The sequence below is a fragment of the Neomonachus schauinslandi genome, chromosome 3 (genome assembly GCF_002201575.2).
Source record: "Neomonachus schauinslandi chromosome 3, ASM220157v2, whole genome shotgun sequence".
NCBI lineage: Eukaryota > Metazoa > Chordata > Mammalia > Carnivora > Phocidae > Neomonachus > Neomonachus schauinslandi.
Window position 1 is genome coordinate 3,846,638 of NC_058405.1, and position 20,178 is coordinate 3,866,815.

General features: G+C 39.1%; 1 protein-coding gene across 1 annotated transcript in view; it reads right to left on the reverse strand.

Moving 5' to 3' along the window:
• The window catches only part of MYO16 (myosin XVI), a 441,248-nt gene that overhangs the window by 172,397 nt on the left and 248,673 nt on the right, over nt 1-20,178 (reverse strand). The window contains exons 20-21 of the mRNA XM_044913335.1: nt 18,093-18,165; nt 3,948-4,100 (exon numbers count right to left, since the gene is read on the reverse strand). Coding sequence (XP_044769270.1) covers nt 3,948-4,100; nt 18,093-18,165 — 226 coding nt within the window. The remainder of the gene's footprint in view (nt 1-3,947; nt 4,101-18,092; nt 18,166-20,178) is intronic.

Below are 20,178 nucleotides of genomic sequence, written 5' to 3' on the forward strand. Positions count from 1 at the left end.
CCACTTCACAGTTATGATGGGTCAAGTAACTTCTCCGAAAACAAAACCTATAATCATTTGAGTCATAAAAATTGTAGAAAAACCCTATTCAGCAGGAAGTAGAAGTGACTATAATATTCAAATATTAAGACCCAGAAAAAATAAAGTTGGAAGTTATAACTGGTAAAATTCAAATTAGAAGTCTGATAGTTTATAGCTGTCAAACACGGAAGCTAAAGTCATATATAAGCAACCACTTAAAATTAATCTCACATGAAGGAAAACGCTGCTTGAAAGAACTTCTCAATTTACCCTGACAGTCCGTTCCCCGCACACAGAGCACCACTGTGCCTGCGTGGTTTACACATCAGGTGAATAACTCTGACCCACTGCTGTTCTGTTTATCTTTTCTTCTCTAGGAAAGTTCTTCTGTTGACATGTCAAATCTACCTTTAAAAAGCAGGTAATTTGTATTATTTATTTACCTCATTCTGTCATATATCTGAATTCTTCACATCAACTCAAGTGTGCTTTTGGAAGTGTGAATACCATAAAATAATTCTTCTCAGGAAGTGAAGAGGTCTCTATTGGCCCCTATAGCCATTCGGTTTGTATTTTGACCCAAGGTCACCAAACCAAACCACCACAGGCCTCTTATATTATTCACTTGGCCAAAAGAAAGTTGTTTCTTTGTGGCTGAAATATTTTAGTTGTTTTAAGCCTTTTGGAGTTTCCTGCTTATGGTAAAGAAAATGCAAAGACTATATACATTTGTCTCAGGGCTGCAAACGTTGAGATCCTTCCAGTGCCAGCCACAGAGAAGAAAGGTTGGAAGCGGCAGCCATGGGAAGGACCTATACCTGGTTGGGGCTCACGTACCAGGGGGGAGCCCTTTGGGAGACATTTGGCAACTGAAGGACCATCTCTGGAATAAGCAGACAGATAGCCTCCCTGAGAAGGAAGGAGAAGAATGAATGATAAAGGAAGAAGGGGCACTAGAAAGGAATTGGGAAGGCCTGCAAGAAGCAAGCTGACCCACCTCAGCAAACGACCTAGGACACTAACACCTCTGGGGACTTGTGTTACCAATACAGAAATGTATCTGATAAGGGGATGTGGTGAAGGAAGTCCAATGTATGGTACATTCTCAGATAACCAGGGACCCTATAGAGAGTCAGAGGTGAAAAAAAAATAAAAGTATGGGTACACAAAATGGATGGAGAGAGGCCCTAAAAGAAAAACCAATAAGGAGTTGGCAGAGGACTGGTCTTGCCTGGGATTTGTTGAAAGATCAGATTCTTCATTTCAATGTATAGCATCCTATGTGTTGAAGAGTAAGACGTTGATACATAAGATCAGCAGCTGCTTCTTTACCTGTGCATTTGAGCATCACACCATGACACTCCTCCATATACTGTTACACTTACCCCCCCCCACACACGCGAGCACACACAGACACCAAGTGGAAGGGTGAATGGGCTAGTTAAGGATGTTGCAAATGCATCCATGTTTTGGGGGCAGTGACAGACCTCTTTGGAGGCTAGAATTTAGAGCTCTAGTGGGTGTTTCAGTAACTCAAAGTCAAGGCCCCAAGTAGTATAAGGGAAGGGATGACTTCCAAAATAGCCCAAGTGCTCTACGCCAAAAGCAAGATGATGTTTTCCAAGGATAAGGTGGTCGGAAACCAACAAGATATACTTTTTTAATTCTACCAAATATTTTATTTTTTTTAATTTTTTAAAAATTCAATTAGCCAACATATAGTGCATCATTAGTTTTTGACATAATGTTCAATGATAGATTAGTTGTGTATAGCACAAGGTATTTTTTTATTATTTTTTTAAAGATTTTATTTATTTGAGAGAGAGAGAGAGAGAGAGAATGAGCAGCAGGGAGGGGCAGAGGGAGAGAGAGAGAAGCAGACTCCCTATGAGCAGGAAGCCCAACACGGGGTTCGATCCCAGGACCCGGAGATCATGACCTGAGCTGAAGGCAGATGCTTAACTAAGCCACCCAGGCGCCCCAGCACAAGATATTTTTTTAAAGCATTACAATTTGGATTGTCTCCAAAAGTTTTAAAATTCATATGTATTATGTTTTCTGGATGTTTGATATAAAGCCATGAAAGAATGGTGGTAATCAAACTTACAGACTTGGAAACTTGGTGAAGTGTCTGAAGAAGAAAATATAACATGGAGAAGAAGTCGTAAAAAATGGCCTTCGATTCCTTCAGAAATGAGGGCTTAGGAGAGACTGAATTGTTCTAAGAAATGTATGCCATTTCACCTTGACAACAGAAAGCACTGAGGACCGACAGGGTAACAAAATGCACTAGACACGTAGAGAGTCAGGTAAGAATCTGGATCCACCTCCTCTGGTCATGGACATAAGACAAATACGTGTTCATTGAAATATGGATGTGGCTTAAGCAAAAATCGCAGATGCTTGTGAGCAGTAGAGGATTATGGGTACTCGGAAGGAAACAATAAGCTTCCTTTCTACTATAGGGTATGCCTGCCTGGTACACAGACCTGCAGATTTGTAGGTAAACACCAAGCTTCCCCCTATACTTGGTACATCTTTTCATTTTTATGGGATCAAGGAGAAGTAGCAGTCAGAAATACCCACTCTCATTTCCAACTCACACCGATGAGGGTCCTCTTATTGAAATAATCATCACTCCATGGTGAAATCTCAAGGATGGCCATCAAAGAGAGAGAAAGAATATCATGGCCATCGAAGACACAGAAAGAACGTCATTCTGCTGGCTGCCGGTTAGCAGTCAAGAACACAGCAGCCAGCAAGAATGAGGGCAGCAGGTGTCTGAGGCTTCCCATACACAGTTCACTATATATTGCTGTTGGTTTGAAGACATTTTTTTAAAGATTTTATTTATTTATTTGACAGAGAGAGCCACAGCGAGAGAGGGAACACAAGCAGGGGGAGTGGGAGAGGGAGAAGCAGACTTCCCGCTGAGCAGGGAGCCCGATGTGGGGCTCCATCCCAGGACCCTGGGATCATGACCTGAGCCGAAGGCAGACGCTTAATGACTGAGCCACCCAGGCATCCCTGTTTGAAGACATTTTTAAACTTTACATAGAGAAGTTATATACCATGTGTGTCATGATGAGGGAGAGGTTTCTGGAGGAAGAGGGTTTCTTCTGTCATTAAAATAAAGAAGGTTGACAAGTTGGTAAGAGGAACAAGAGTATTTTACATACTAGGTAAATGTATAAAATAAATTTACAAGTCTACATTTATAGAAATAAAGGGTAGAAAATTACAGCCTATGTTCTCCAGTGGCTGAAACGTACCAGTTTTAAACAATGTTCAAGTGTTTTAGAGATATTATTGATAGATGTATATCATGTCTTACTACATCAGTACAGAGGGATTGCTGTTTGTATGGTAGATTTTTGTTTTTATGATAGAGATACTGAGGCAAAGATTCTTGCACTATAAGGTAGAAATAATAAAGGTAAGGGTCGACACCGGCAGATGTCCTAAGACTATATGTACGTAAACATATTTTTCTGCCAATGTTTTTCCATATTTCAATTTAAAAACTTTGAAGATAAATTAAAAAGATCCTGTTGAATTTGTTCTATGAGCTTGTTAGTCTTAGTATTGTTTTATAAAATATTAATTTTGTACATTGAGCATCTGTAACTATGCCAAAAGAAGAGTTTTATTGACATAACCAACGCTGAATATTTTTATAATAAAATGATCTGGTATTTCTGGTCCTTTCAATGAACTGATGATCCTTCAAATGCCCCTTCAGGAAGAGGGTAACTTGTACTCCTGAATCAACTCTGAAAAAATAAATTTCTGAAAAAATTCTGAAAAATAAATACAGTGAAGTCTCAGATACAAAGCCACCTCAAAATTAAGGCCCCTTGAAAGAAAATTCTTTGTCTTCAGTATATTTAAATCCTGTAAAGTATCTAATTATATTATATGAATACCTGGAAAAAAAAATCCAAAACTCCAGTCTGGTTACCAGGAGAGTAAGTTGTTTCCATGGTAACTCCCTCTTGTACACATTCTGTTTGCTCGTGTAGAAAAAGCACTTCATTGATGTAGTGGTGCATCTTCTCATTGGTCATGTTGACACAAAGCTATTTCGGGGGAGAAAGAAAACAATTCACAAGGTAATTATGGCCATGCAGATCCACTCGTTATATGACCATTTCAGATCGGTGACATATTGACTCAAAACGTTCCTCACCAATTAGTCTATTGAGATAAAGCATTACAGTATTGCTTGAGAAGTGAAAGAAAAGAGTTTCACCTGATACTGTTGACTTCATTTGGTCTGATTATTCAATTTAAAGTGAGTATGTTAAAAACAAGAAGTATAATTATAATTACAACATTAACTCACAAAGTTGGGGTTTAAAATATAGTTGAGTATTTAAAAACATTTCCAAAAGGCAATTATATCTGGGCTTCGTCAACAACTGAGGATAAAAGGTGGGTTTACCATGAAAGCCCAGAGACAGAAGAAACATGTCCTGCCTCCTCACTTGTGTTATGTATCCATGATGGGCAAGAGAACATGGGTTTCTTTCAGAGAGAATAACTGCTCTAAGCACTCTGTTGTAGAATTTATTTTATCAGAAAATTTTTTATATTCCTCCAATTGTCAACTTTTATCTTCCCATCGGGAAACAAATATGTTATTTCTCAATCTTAAAAATTATCTCAAAATACTAAAAATCAATAAAATACCCCAATCTAACAAAAATGTCATCTTACTTCCTCTCTAGGCTATCCTCTCACTTTTCTGCTTTCTCTTCTAACAAGAAAACCTCGAAGGAGTTGTCTTTCTTTATATCTTAAATTCTTCTCCTCTCCACTGTTGAAGCCACTCCAATGAACTTTTGTCCCCCAGTGTTCTACCAGAATCACTTTGGTGGGAGTCACCAATGACATGTGCATCCTGAAATCCAGTTTTCAACTCTTGGTATTCATTTTCCTTGACCTCCCAGCACTATCTCATGGTGACTCCTCTGCTTTCCTGGAAAGCTGCCTCTATTGTCTTTCAGGACACCATGGGCTCATGCCTCATGGGCCTCTCCATCTACACCCACGTCCTTCATGAGCTCACTCAGTCTCACAGGCCACGCACACACGAGCCCCTATATTACACCAGGTAAAATCCAGAAATTGCTTAGGAATATTTAGAATTCAACAACTCACTGAAAATAATTAAAGATGAACAATTTATGTAAATCAAAATAATGGATAAAAGCTTTTAAAAGAAAATCAGATCTCATCTGCAAAGGAAACAATATCTAGGATTATATGTAATATGAATGTGCTATAGTTATACAATGAAAACGCCAAAGATTTTGTAAATCACACTGACCGAAATAGTCACTGGAGAAAAGAAAGGCCACCCTAGGTTTCTCTTTTGCACATATCAAAATTCTTCTCCACGTCTGGTGTCATTATAACACCTGCTAAGTGGGAGCTCTTCCTAGACATTCCTGTCCTTCTACTGGGAGCTCATGGCTTCTCTCTTGGACATATAAGAGCACCCCTTATGTTCCAGCTTCCAAGCAGCAGGCCAAGCCACTTTTCTAAACGACCAACACCAGGAACGCCTTAATTCTCCATATGGATGTCAGCACCTGCATGTAAGGGTGTGGCTATTCATGATTTAGAATAATTATATGCACAGAAAGAAAGAGTCATTTTCTCACAGATCCAGCTATTTGGGAGAATGGCAGTTGATGGGTTTTTACAGACATGAAGTCTCAGAGGGAGAGGTTCTGGGGAAGAGACAAACCTATCAGCACAGGGCACTGGTCAGAACACAGAGTTTGTCCTGAAAGCGACGGTGTAATGTCAGGCTCCATTCTTTACTTCTTACCAGGACCAGAATTCTGTGAGTAGACACAGCTCAAATGTTTTCAGGAATGGTGACATGGTGACAGGACTGTGGGCATGGGGCTACATTGGTTAAATGGTGACATGGTGACAGGACTGTGGGCATGGGGCTACTGTGGGCATGGGGCTACATTGGGGCTACATTGAAAAGGTAGAGAGGCTCAGATGACCTAAAGTAGTTAAGTTATTGCAAAGATGAATGGTACATCGATACTTTGTTATTAATGCAATAGATGGAGAATGATCGATAGAGAAGTATACCAAATAACATGCCTAATTAATAACTATATTCAAAATAAGATCTGAATACCCTATCTGGACACTCAAAGAATAACAAAAGCAATTCTTATTAGCTCCAGGTCAGAAAATGATGGTCCAGGGCTATTGCCTTGTCTCCAATAGCTGTTTTTGCATCTCTGACCTCACAGTAAAAAAAAAAAAAAGTTTTTGTAAATCTCGTGATAAAATGAATGTCTGTAGGCTGAAAAAGCTTTCTTATTGCATTCTATTGCAAAATAAGATCTAAGTTAAAACTAAAATAAGAACCCTGCCACATTGCTGCTGTCTTGGAAATTAAGTTTAAAACCTAAAGAACTGGAGACAATTCATTTAAACTTAGAATTGCTCTTCGCCTCATCTTTTCCCTCCTGCTACACCAGCCATGGTCGCTGGGATTTCCTGAAATTTCTTCCTTCTATCTGATTTGGCCGGTAGTTGCTAGAACTTCTCCTCCCTGCCCCTTGACAACTAGAGTTCATGAGATAGAGGCGAAACTGGACGTTCTTTATATTTAAACTAAAAGTCTCTTAGACAAACCCTCACTTTCACTCATCAATTCTCTGAATATAAAAATATCACAATCACAATCACTTCAGGTGACAACATGCCACGTAAGACATTTAACTTGACATGCTTGTTTGTTATGGCTAAAACAACCTGAATATGGACACAGACCAATAAGGTAGGCACATTATAGCTGGCAAAAACAAGAGATGGAACTCACTATTTAAATATCATATGAAAAATATTTCCTTCCTTGTAACTGACACAGCCTAGGTTCACATTCATCCACTTGCATTGTTCCGTCAAAGCAAAGCCGACCAAGATCTGTACTGACCTTACTCTCCAGGGTATAAATTTCCCGATGTGATTCTGGAAAGACAAACCCTTTCCATAAAACGGTGTCACCTCTGTCCACAGTAGCAGCCCCCCCGCCCCAGGAAAGTAATACATTTACCTGTTGCTCTCATTTGATCATTAACAAAAAACAGAAATGTCCGAAAATTGTTGTTGGGGAAGAAAAATGGAAATATGAAAAATTATTTCACTTTGTTTAAAAAATATTTTGAGATGTTTCCCCAATCTAATCAGGTGTTACACTCCTTTAATACCAAAGTAATTGTGTGACCAAAGATGAATCAATGCTACAAAAGATTGTTAAAATTCGGGGTGAAATATTTACAGTAAATGAACAGAAAATAAATGACCCCATTATGGAAAGAAACCACTGGAAAAATACTCTCTTTAATTATATGATACACACAACTGTCATTTTTCAAACTTCTTGGTATTAAAAATACATTAAATCATTTAAGAAAACATAGATTCTATATCTCAGCAGTCTGAGCTTTTACCAAAGAAGTGGTTTAAAAGTGGTTATGGAGAGTGTGCCTAAATATAATATATTTTAGGAAATGGATTGCTCAGGAGATAAAGGTCAAAGCCATGAAAAATAAGTTGTCTGATACTGTATGATGTCTGATGGGTTACTGTCAGTTACTGTCTGATGAAGCTTTCCAAAGTGAGAAGATCCCTGGCTGATTCTCTGTTGTACAAGAGATACCCAAATTGTAGGACATGGATCTCTACCTTCAGTTTGAGATTCTCTAACTGCAGATACTTAGATGTGGATGTCTCGAACACACTGAATAGAATTCTCTTATCATTTTGCATTCACAATTGGTGGCAGGTCTGTAGTTGCAAAAATGACCTTCCACGACAACCTGCCTGAATCCTCTTGCCCTTGACTACCTCATAGCTGAGCATCTCCCTATACACCTGGCTGGTCTGACTGACTTAGGCTTTTTTATAATTCAAACAGACCATTCAGTTGTTATTGTTTAATATTTTATCAAACCAAGTCTTGGCTTCACTGTATTGAATTCCTGTTTCAGGCAAAATGGTGGCACCAAGTGGGAATGCGGTCGAAGCCACAGTAAAATGAGAAAGAGCTGCAGGGGGTTGGAGTACATCTTTTTCTTCCTCCCCCTCCACCCCAAAAAGGCCTAAAGTAATCTGCCGAACTTCCACTAACAGAAAAAGGATTTGGCCTGTGCTTCTGGATACAACAACTCGATTTCTTACTCTCCTGGTCAAGATGATTCATAAACCATCCAGCTCCTTTACTGAGCCTTGACATTTTTAAGCTGCAGCATCAGATGGTATTTTGTGACATGGGGCGATCAGAACAATACATCTGAACCTTGTATTGTACATCACGTTCTTTGTATTTGGAGGGGAAAAAAAAGAAATCATTTATTAAAGTCCCATAGGGAAAATTCCAGCTTGATGTGTGAAACTGAGTAGGCTGGGCGGTGGTTTTTGACTTGCAGTCTTTATTACACTGGTGCTCGCTGAAACTGAAATGTTTTTGTGTTTCTAACAGAGAAGACCAGTGCTGAGCAGTAAAGGAAATCACTGGGAGCATATACAGTTCAAAGTAGAACGGTTTTTTAAACTCGTTTTGAAGTAACGTGTACATTACAATTTTCTACCAAAACAGTTTGCCTTTCCCTATTCTATATTGTTTACGGCACCCACGATTTGAACCAAAGTTAAAATCTAGAAAGAGAACTGTAGCATGAACTTCAAAAGTGCCAGTAAACGTGGCTAAGGGAGCTAATATGAATACATCGGCCTATGTCAGATACCTAGCTGAAAATGGAAAAAATGGATCCCACCCACAAAATGGTGGCCCCACTCATGGTCAGAGCCTGCTTATTCCTGATTTGGCTTCACTGAACTGCTGTGTTGCGGGTGTATATGTGGGTGTGTATTAAACACAAGAGAAAGATACAGTGAATGATGTCTCTAGGCAAATTAGTTTACGTATCTAGAAGCACAAATCTGCATTGATAATTGACTTCAATGCAAAGCAATCATTTTTACTTTTTGACATCATCCATCAGAATCATAATTGGGTTCCACTAAATTTCTGGGTATTCCTCAGAGTAGCCTGAATGTGAGTGAAGGTGAGTATTCATAGATGAAAATGAGCAATTATTAAGTACTGTTTAATTAGCATGCGCCCTTCTTTGATTAAAACACATGCTTCGTACATTAAGTGCCGTTGCTAACCGGTTTAATAATAAAAATTATGCACCCCTTGGAAACACTCTTTAGTAACAGAACATTATTGCTTATCCAGATGGCCTATCATTTGTATTAATGACAAACTTAATTTCTTGAGTAAATTTTCACCAACTGTTCTCCCTTTATTTTTATTACTCAGTGAAATATCTCTGAAGCAAAAATATAATAGAGCATGACATTTACATCACAGAATTAAAGTAGGAGGTTAATTAAAGCCGACTCCAGTTGAAGGCAGAGCCCCAGGCATTAGACAGCGATTTGCATTCTTCCTACACACTGGAAATGCCTTGGAGCTCTTACAAAATGCTGATGTCTCGGCCTGACCCCAAACCAATCAAGTCAGAGTGAGGCCCAGACATTGATATATTTTAAAAGCTTTCCAGGTAATTTTAATATGTAGACATGGTGAATACACTGAAACATAGCACAGAGCATACACAATCCATTAAATGATTTGTTTCTCAATTAATACAGATATGTGTATATTATACACTAATGGAACTGTTAGATTGTGCAGGAATGATGTCAGATTTCAGATAGTCTGTATTTTCTGCATGTGCTCAGCAGAACACTAATTGAGTGAGCTGTCAATTGATACCGTCTAAAAAACAAAAACAAAAAAGCACTAAATCAGAGCCCCACTGGAGAAACACTGAGCTGAGCTAAGTTAATGGGCTTCTCTGCAGGACTTCTCAGGGCCTTTCCTGTGCTGAGTACACTGTGACTCTCTACCTTACTTTTTCAAAGCATGCCTTGGGGCTTGCCAGATTGTTCTATGTTCTTTCCCCAACAAATCAATCATTCCCAATTTTGACACATTATCTATAAAACAGCAGGTGCTGAGGCTGGTGAGGGCACCTCTCTGATTTGTTTCAGCTTTTAAAACCTATAATTTATTTTACCTTCTTTGAATGTCCTATTATGGTAGAGGCCTTTCTTCTCTCTGTCCTTGTCTGGGGAGGCCTGTTTACTTTCCCTTAGCACCATCTGTCTCAACCTGATAGACCACAGAGTGCCTGCCAACACTCTGATGTCATGTACAACTAGAGGCTTAGGGCACTGCGTAGACACCGCACGCTGGGCCTCTCCCCGCCGGGGGGAGCCTGGGTCAGCAGGTAGCTGCTGAGCGCCCACCCACGCTGGGTCCCCTGCTGCTTCCTCCCTTGGAATTGCTTGGTTTTCACCCTTTCCAGTCTCCCTGCCCCTCCACTCCTCTTTGGTGGATTACTCTTTCCTAAACAAACCAAACGTCCTTGCAAACGTCCTCTGGTTTCCCTCTGAAATTTCAAAATCAAACTCTGCAGAACAGGTTTTAAGCAAATGTAGATGGAAGTTACTTCACAGGCATAAAAACATTATTTCTATTCAGGGGAGCCTGGGTGGCTCCATCGGCTAAGTGGCCAACTCTTGGTTTCAGGTCATGATTTCAGGGTCGTGGGATCGATCCCTGCATCAGGCTCCGCGCTCTGCACACAGCACAGGGTCTGTTTCAGAGTCTCTCTCTCCTTCTGCCCCTCCCCCTGCTCACGCTCTCAATAAATAAATAAATCTTTAAAAAATAACATTGTTTTTATTCACGCAAAAACCACTTCCTCAACATTTCTCTTACTGATTCTCTTATTTAGATCAACACAGGCTTATAAAATAAATTAAGCATTCTAATGGGCCTAATTCATACCTGTATTCTCCTTTAATGGGAGGAATCACTACTCTGGGATCTTAGGGACTGACCATTGGCTAAGTTGATTGCCATATTCTATGTAATCATCTACTAATATCAGAATTCGAAACTACAAATGAAAAGTAAGTATTTTTAGATATTTTGTATGATACTTTGTCCACAAAATTTATCCTTCCATATACAGAGAAGCCATGCCCAGTTGTTGGAAACACAACTTCTGGTCAAAATTCTCATATTTTAAAGCTTCAGACACTATACTTTTCATCACTTTTCAACAAAAAATAAGTGTGTGTGTGTGTTTAGCAAAAAAAATCTCAGCTTAATCAATATGCCTTCTCTTCTCACATTCACTTATTAATGTAGGCCTAAAAACAATAATTAATATATAATTTCTACTGAAATATTGGTTCTTTTTTAAAATAGTTGTCATTATCCAGGATTTGATGCAAAGCTAAGAGGTACTGAATCAATAACTAGCTCTTCAGGATGGTGGTCACAAGGTGGCAAAGAGAGGGACACAGCAAGCACTCGGAGAGCTGGCCTTGGCCACGTTCCCTGCTTGGCCAGCAAAGCCTTCCCCAGAGGGTTGCTGTGGGAGTCAGAGGTCATCCAAAAAAAGCATCCAAATCATAGTAGGGACTCGAGAACTTGTAGCCATTATTGATTATTAGCAGAAAACTACATGAATCTATATCCCTGGTTAGCACATTTGGGCTTTAAACAGTCCCTATTGTAAACGTAGGCTTTTCCTTGGTTAGTCATCACCACAAGAACTCAATTCACTCTTGCCTAAGGTGACCTGACATATATTTTCAAATCCATCTCGTTCTTCTTTCGATGTCCTGTAACATTTCCTTTTAACCATTCTGTGGTATTCTGTAATAAAGAAGATACACCTGCGTTCTCTAATTTATTTATACATAGTAAAAGGATTTGGTGAAAAACTCCACGATGGGGAAAAAAAATGATGTCAAATAGAATGTATTAAGTTTTTTATTTCTACATTTATCAGAATAAATAATGTTGTGTCCTAAGAGAAATACAAACAAATATCCTCACGGGCAGGCAGCAGTTTAGAAAATGTATAGTAAATCCACATTTAAGTCTAGCTTCAGAGCACCTGCGGAACTGTGGAGAGAGCACATATCATCAGTCCTGAATTCAGAGCCTCGTGGCTGTGTCCTTCTGTGACTTACTTAAATTATCTGAGCCTTGCTTTCCTTAACACCACAATGGTGATTTTTTTTTTAAGTTATAGCATTTGGTGGGGAAAATATCATTAAATGTACAGTTTACATACTTGAGATTGCTTTTCCTTGCCTCATTTTTTTGTTTCCTCAAAATTAGCTTTTCAAAAACTGTTACCTGAAGATTTCTTTTTTGTTTTATCTTATGTTTATGTATATATATATGTATGTATATATGTGTATGTATGTATTTTTTAGTAGGCTCTACACCCAATGTGAGGCTTGAACTCACAACCTTGAGATCGAGTTGCACGCTCTACTGACTGAGCCTGCCAGGCACCCCACCCTCCCCCAAGAAGACTTCTAGCCATACTGTTCTTTTAAAAATAGAACCCAATAGTATTGCAAGAAGTACATTAAAATAGCATCTCATTATTTAATTACTGTTTGTTTCTCTACAGAACCTGAGTAGCACTATACTAGTGTTCTGCTATGTAAAGTAAGTAAATTTTCTCATTCAAATTTGTCTTAAACTGAGTTGGATATTTAATGTATGTACAATTTTGGAATCTAAATGTGATGTGACTTCACAAAAAAATATTTTTTTGTTTTCACAGATCAATTGAGTGGTAAGCAGATCAGTACTGAAACCTCCTTTTTTTTTTTTTAAGTAGACTCCATGCCTGGTGTGGAGCCCATCGCGGAGCTTGAACTCATGACCCTGAGATCAACAGTCGGACGCTTAACCCACTAAGCCATCCAGGTACCCCGGATCGATACTGAAACCTAATGGTTGTCAGGACATTAACTGCGATGAAAATAGCGCGGGTCCTCCATCCTTGGAGATAAAACGGCAACGTTTTCCTCACGAAGGCTTCCCTGTCCTTCTCCCACAGTATCCAATTAGAACTGGTCTTCCATTTGCATCCTACAGACCACATCAAATGCCTGCGCATTTCTTAGTGCCTGGAACAGGGCCTGGAACTTCGTACATATGCAAATAACGTTTGTTTAATGAAGGAGCCATAGACTGCCCTGATGCAAATGAGCCAGAAAAACAGATCTTTCTGGTACTGCTCATAATAATCTCTGTCACAGAGCAGAGACTGTAGCCTTCCCTTTTCCCATCTGTAAAATGGGGTACTCCACGTGAAGGGTGACGATTAGCTTTGTATCATTTCTAGGATAGTGATTTCACAACTAAGGATTTTATGGTATTATTTTAGTTTGAGGTTGAGGTTGACAAAATATACTACTTCCTTTCCTAAAATTTTAGAAGTCAAGGTATCTGACCTTTTTGGTGTTCGAACACTTAGCTCAGGCCTGATTGAATTACTGTTTGTCTGGACTTTTCAGTAAATCTCACTTTTTAGAAAAGAGTTTGTCACCTTCTGAAATCAGCTTAGATGAAGCCTGGCTTGAAAACAGGTCGCATATCACAATTTTATCTTCTGCAAGAGAGTTTAAGTTTGAACAACTGTATTCTCTCTTCAAATTCTCTATATTCTTACAGTAGGTTGTTGACATGCAATTTTACTAAATTCCGTAGTTCCAAGCATTTCATTAGACATAGCTGCATTTTATGTGGGTAGTGGGAAATTTAGGAAAACTACTGAATGTTAAACCATTAGTTTCCATGACTTTGTTCTTTGTGCCTTTGGTAAAGATTTGTAGCTCGTAGAGTTTTGCAATCCCATTTGTTAGGTGTGGAAATATTCTAGCGTTTATTAAAATAATATCTATGTAATCTCAAAATATTCTCATTTACTTAAAATTGTATAATGTTATGGACAGTTTTAAGCATATTCCACAGTGAACAAAGTAATGAACCCCCATCTGCCAGCCACAAACCTAAAGGATTATCAACTCATGGCCAATTCTGCTTTACCCACTTTCCTACTACCCTCAACACTAGACTCAGCTGAAGTAATTCTCAGACACTGTGTCATTTAATTGGCAAGTATTTTAGTATAATTCTCCAAGATATGAGGACTTAGAAAACACAACCACAGTAGCTTTAACACACATGATTTCTATCAACATAATTCCTTCATTTCATCAAATGTCCAGATTTTACATTAGTTAACTTGTAAATCTTATACTTAATTAAGGATCTACATAATGCTCATATATTTAACTGACTTCTCTATCTCTTAGATCTCTTTGAATCTGTAGGCTACCTGCCTTCTATATTTTACCCTTGCATTTGAAGAGATCGGGCCATTCGTCCTGTATGGTTTCCCATGTGCTGGATTTTGCAGAGAGCATCCTCATGGTTTATTGCATCATGTTCCTCTGTCCTTGGTCCCTATTATCTAGTAGTTAGCTCGGGAAACTTCGTTCTATTCAGCTTTTCTCTCTTCCTTCCCTCCATCCTCACCCTTCTTTCTTTCTTGGCAAGAACACCGATAAGCATCTTGTGTGTGTCTCTTGTTGCAACGTTAGCAGTCACCGATACTCCTGCCTTGATTCCGTACTTATCGGGAGTGGCAGAATGGAGCTGCTCTAATTCTGCCTTCCGTTCCTTAGTTATTTGTAATGGGACCATCCCAAGTGACCTGTGTCATGGCTTAGGGAGGATGGGCATCTTTAGACACCAAGCCCTTCTGTCTAAGTGCGTGACTTTCAGGCGCCCTCTCCACTACACAGTCCCTCACTTAGGCGATCTACTTCATTTTGACCAAGTCAGTCCATCTTCACTCCCACCATGCCTCTGACATGCTATTTTTAAACTCTATAGGAGTTACTGGTTTTGCGTGCTCACGCCACAACTAGCTTCCCTCTCAAGTCCTCTTGTTGTTTGCCATGACGTTGCATCACTCTTCTAGATTTTCCAAATACATCATCACATCTGGATTTAGAAATATTTTTACCTCTCTCTCCCACTTTCTAATGCCTCCAATTGCTTTCTCCTTTCTGGCATCATGGGCACTGTGATGTGTAAGGGATAACCCTGTCTTGTTCATGGTCTTTCTGCTTCTTGAGCATTACAAACTTAGAATTCACTGCCTGCCTGATGCTGGAGCAACAGCTGCAGAGGCTTCTCCCTCCATGCATTAGGAGATATTTTTACAGAGCTAGAGATAAACTTTATGTGATGAAGGAAATAGGGTTCATACAATGCAGGTATTACATAACAGAGAGTAAGCTGGTAATAATGTAATTATTTAAATAATGAGGTTGGTAGATTCAGAGCCTTCCAAATTATACTTTGGGACTCCAATTACTTAGGATGACCCCCCTTCTACTGAACCATCCAGCTACTGCTGATACATACATACATATATATATATATATATATATATATATATATATATACTACTCTAAATATGATCTTTTTATAATATGTAAAATAGTTCTAAATAGAAATGATTCACTAAAACAGGATTAGCAATTCCTATTAGCTGAAATAAATTCTCATCTAAAGAGCCGCAGAGGCCCATCTAATCTTTTAGAGCTACTTGGGGATACTGAGGTTAGAAATGCTGAGGTTTTGAAGTGCTTCTTAGCATCTCCTCAAACTGTCCCTGTTCTAAACATTTGTCAGGCTTCCTATGGAGGGACAGTTGAAATACATATGTTTATTCCTGAGCAAGGAAATCACTAGGAGATCCACTGTGAAGATGTTTTCTTATGAATTCATTCTTGAGATTTCAATTAAAATTGTATTTGTTAAGCTTCTATTATATACAAAATACTGTACCAGACACAATTCAACACTGCAGGAGTTGACATTCTAGCAAATAGCTGAGAGAGGGGTCAAAAAGCTCAAAACAGAATAAAATAAATAGTTATAAAGGCACTAACGTTCTTCTGGGTTTGATTCAGAACATAGTATTGATTTGTTAAACATTTTGTTGGAAGTTTGCAATGGAATATAAAATGAAAAAGTTCACATTCTATTAGCAACTCAAGAATCTAGAATGCAACATTCAAACCAAAGCCTTTGTGATAAGTTCACATGCAAATTTAGAAATTTGCTAAATCCACTGTAAGCTGAGATTTGAATTCATCACAAAGAAAATAATTTTATTCTTCTAAATGGCTCCCAGTTACTATTGTATACAACAGCCAAACCTAAGAAAAAGGTACAGTTCTTTTTTAAATATTTTTTTTCATAACTTAAACCTAAGAATTGATCTTTAGATTTTACCCAGAAGTGTCTAAAACTAACTTTTGGTATTTAATAGAGACTCATTCTTTAGAATTGAAAACATGCCATTCCTTGTTCTGTGAAAATCTCAGCCTGTGAATATATTCTAAAATATATAATAAAAATATTTAGCAGAAAGAAAGAAGGAGGGCTATAGGTAATTGTAGTAAAAGAAGAAAGTTTTAATGAGAAAACAACACACAGGTTTTGTCCATCCCAGTCATCAGCACAGGCTGGATGCATCGATGGGTGGGGTGTGGAACAGGTGCTGGGAGCTTGGCATTGGAGTGGCCATGACAAGCCCCCTACACCTGTGGTTTCTGCATGTCGCTTACCGGGAGATGGAGAAACCAGGGAGTCTCAGTGGGGACAGGAGAGCCTGCATGTTTTTAAGGCAAACACGTCAGGAGTCAATACTGCTGGCCAGACGACCTTCAAGTTCTTGTGCTAGAGTTGCATCTCGGTCGAGGCCCACAGACTCACGTCTGTTGTACCACTTTCCCGGTGAGTCTTCTAACTATCCTCTGCCTCCGTGAACCCCTAGTTTTCTTAGAGTATGTGGTGAATAAATAAAACCACAGTCCTCCTTTTCCCACTCCCCCACGGATACAGAAATCTGAAAGGAGGAGAAATCTGTGGTCCTCCTCGCCTGATTTCATACCAGACTTTTTAAAAGTTTTGTAAAGAACATGACTCATGGTGACTCACCCTGGATGAGGTGAGTCAACATGATTTAGGATCTACTCACAAGATGCTGCACCACTTTTTAAGAAAAAAAAAAAGGGCTGAATTTTAAAAGGTTTTCGAGTGTCCTCATTTATAACGGGGTCGGTGGCTCTCCACTATTTCTCACACGTGGACAGGAGCTAGTAAATGCCACCGGAACCCTTAGGACAGGCATCTTACGTCCCACAGCTCTGCAAGTCTCTCGGTGTCCCGATTTTACACACTAGGAGACCCAGGCTCATTACAGATGTTTGCTCTTGACCGAGACAGCTCTGCTCGTGAAAGTCACAGAACCGGGTTTCAAACTCCCATCTGGTGTCATTCACCATGACGCTATGTCCCTTAAAAAAGCAAAGCCGAACAAGTGATGTCATTATTAAGAGCGTTCCTAACCACGGCACGGCTGGGACTCTTCCCATGCTGTAACCCGGCCTGGTTTTCTCTCTTCCCCCCGTACCTCTCCATAGGCTCGCCTCCCCTTCTCTGCCGGCTGGGGCAAGTTCTATTTCTACTCTCTTCTTTAACGTTTAATTTTTAGATACACTTACTTCGATTAAATGGATTCATACATTACTATGGAGATCCTTAAAAAAAGAACTAGCGTTTTTCAGAGTGCCCTAAACTATAAATGGATTAAAAATAATCAGGCCCTTTTGAATCTATTTTTACGAGTTTCCGATAGTCGTTTGTATGAATGTCACATAAAGACAATTCCTACAAATAACAGTATTTAGCATAATGGAGTGTTCTGTTCTGATTTTTGGCCAAGGTTTCTAAAGACCTTTGCCCTGATTTCACACAGCGATGCCCTCCATCTCTCTGACCTGGCTGAAATAGCATCCTCTATCTTTAAAAACAAGTGCTTCTGTTTAAAAAAAAAAAAAAAAGATTATGCCAGTTGTTTGCAGACCACATAATAAGGATGAATATGTCCATGAACCAGGGATATAAATTTTAAAACAGGATAGCAAAATACTTAATTTAATTCTGTATTTGCAAGTAATTATGCAAATAGTCTCTATTGAATTAAAGAATTCACTTATTAGTTGGAAAAAACACATTAGAGTTTATAAAGTTTCAAAAGAAACCCACTTACTTGTTCAAATTCATTCTTTTGAAATTCCTCAAAACCGAAGATGTCCAATATTCCAATATCCAAAGTCTGTGGGCTGAAAGTAAACAAAGAATCAGTGAGCAAGCATACTTAGACCTGCAAAAATTATGTTATGATCTTCCTAAAGAAATTCTTATAAATACAGGAGAATGAAGAACATGATACTTGGGTGTCAACTTGGAAGCAAGCAATGGGAGTACCTCGTGATACCCCTGCTTTCGATGTAAACTCTCTCTCCTGCCCTCTGTAGCCATCTTGGGAGGTCCGGCCACAGACATGGAACCTCAGAGTGAGTGAGGAAAGGGGGCAGAAAACCCAGAAGGTGGCGGGAGTCCTGACAGCCTGGATTCTGCAGGGAATGGGGGCAGCACGCACGGGGAGAGGGTGTGAGGAGGCTTCTTACAAAGAAAGCCCCAGATGATTCTGGAACGCTGGTCCCCTGGAAGGCGCACACCCAGCCCTCCCACACTGCAGCTCTAGATGCTCAGCAGGACCTGACTCTTGTCCTGATTTTCTGCCAGTGGGGGTGACGGTCCGTCGTCATTACGGATCGTTTCAATACCACTATCCTGGCTGATGCAGACACTTTCGTGGTTTGCTCCCCACTCGTTTGGTCCAAACTGCGCAACTGACATCCAACTCTCTTTTTGTACCTGTATTTGGTGCTCCCTAGCAGTACATTACCATAATATTTTAGGGTCTGTAATATGTCACTCAAATGACCAGTTTCTTTTTAAAAAGGTAATGATCCTATGATATCCCTTCTCTAAGATTACTTCTTGTAGATGGTACAAATAGCTTCCTAAGCAGGAAGGAGAGCATTTTATATATACGTTTCATATACATTTCACATGGCAGAAAATACAAAGCAGCAGAGTCGTCAAGTGGGTGCCACTAGGTAATTGATTTAATTTTTTAGAAGAAAAAATAGTGAGCTTTGTACCTCCCCCTGTATGCCCAAATAAACTCAATATGGATTAGAGAGATAAAATGTTATAGCAAGAAACTATAAAAATGCACAAGAAAACAAATGTGATCATTTTTTCTGCTTTCAGTTCTGAGAGAAATCAAAAGAAAATGTTTCAAAGTATGATGACACAAATACCAAATTCTTTGCAGGATAAGTTGTATAAATAAAACAAAACTATGTGAGGTGAGTATTATTTTAAGATGGAGCACTGGGTGTTATACGAAAACAATGGATCGTGGATCACCAAAAACTAATGATGTATTGTATGGTGACTAACATAATAAAATTTAAAAAAAAATAAAATGTGTTTTCTCATTCAGTTTCATAGATGTTTTCCAATCTGTTGGTCCACGTGTGCCTCCTTCCACCCTGGTGACTTCAATGTGCACAAGAAGATGCCCAGATGATGCTCATCACTTGGTAGTGATGGTGCTGAGGTGTAACATGAGATGTTGTTTTGTTTAGGGTGTGTGTGTTTTCCATGTAATGAGCTGCATTGTTTCTCTTGTAGGAGCTTGGTGACAAAGCTTGTCAGGTTTTGAAGTTGCTCAGTCTCAGGCAGGAATCCTGGTTCAGACACTTTTTAGGTGGACAACTTTGGGCAACTTACTTCAATTTTCTGCATTGCAGTTTCATCATCTATAAAACTGAGACAGCAAGTAATATTTGTCCACCTGGACGGCTGTTACAATTAGAAGTGATTAAAAACAGTGCTAGGACAATCGCTGGTAGACAGTTGCTTTTCTTTCTCCTAAAGATTTTTATTTATTTATTTTTATTTTATTTTATTTTATTTTATTTTATTTTAGAGGAGGGAAGGGGGCTCCATCCTACGACCCTGAGATCATGAGTTGAGCCGAAATGAAAAGTCAGACGCTCAACTGACTGAGCCAGCCAGGGGCCCCTGCAAGTTGCTTGGGCAGATTATAAATGTCAATCTGATTACAGATACTAAACAAATAAAACTTTAAAAAATTAGGATGAGAAAGATATTCCTATATACTTTTTTTGGGAGTTTAAACTGGTAGATTCTTGGGGCACCTGGCTGGCTCAGTCAGTACAGCATGAGACTCTTAATCTCAGGTCACGAGTTCGAGC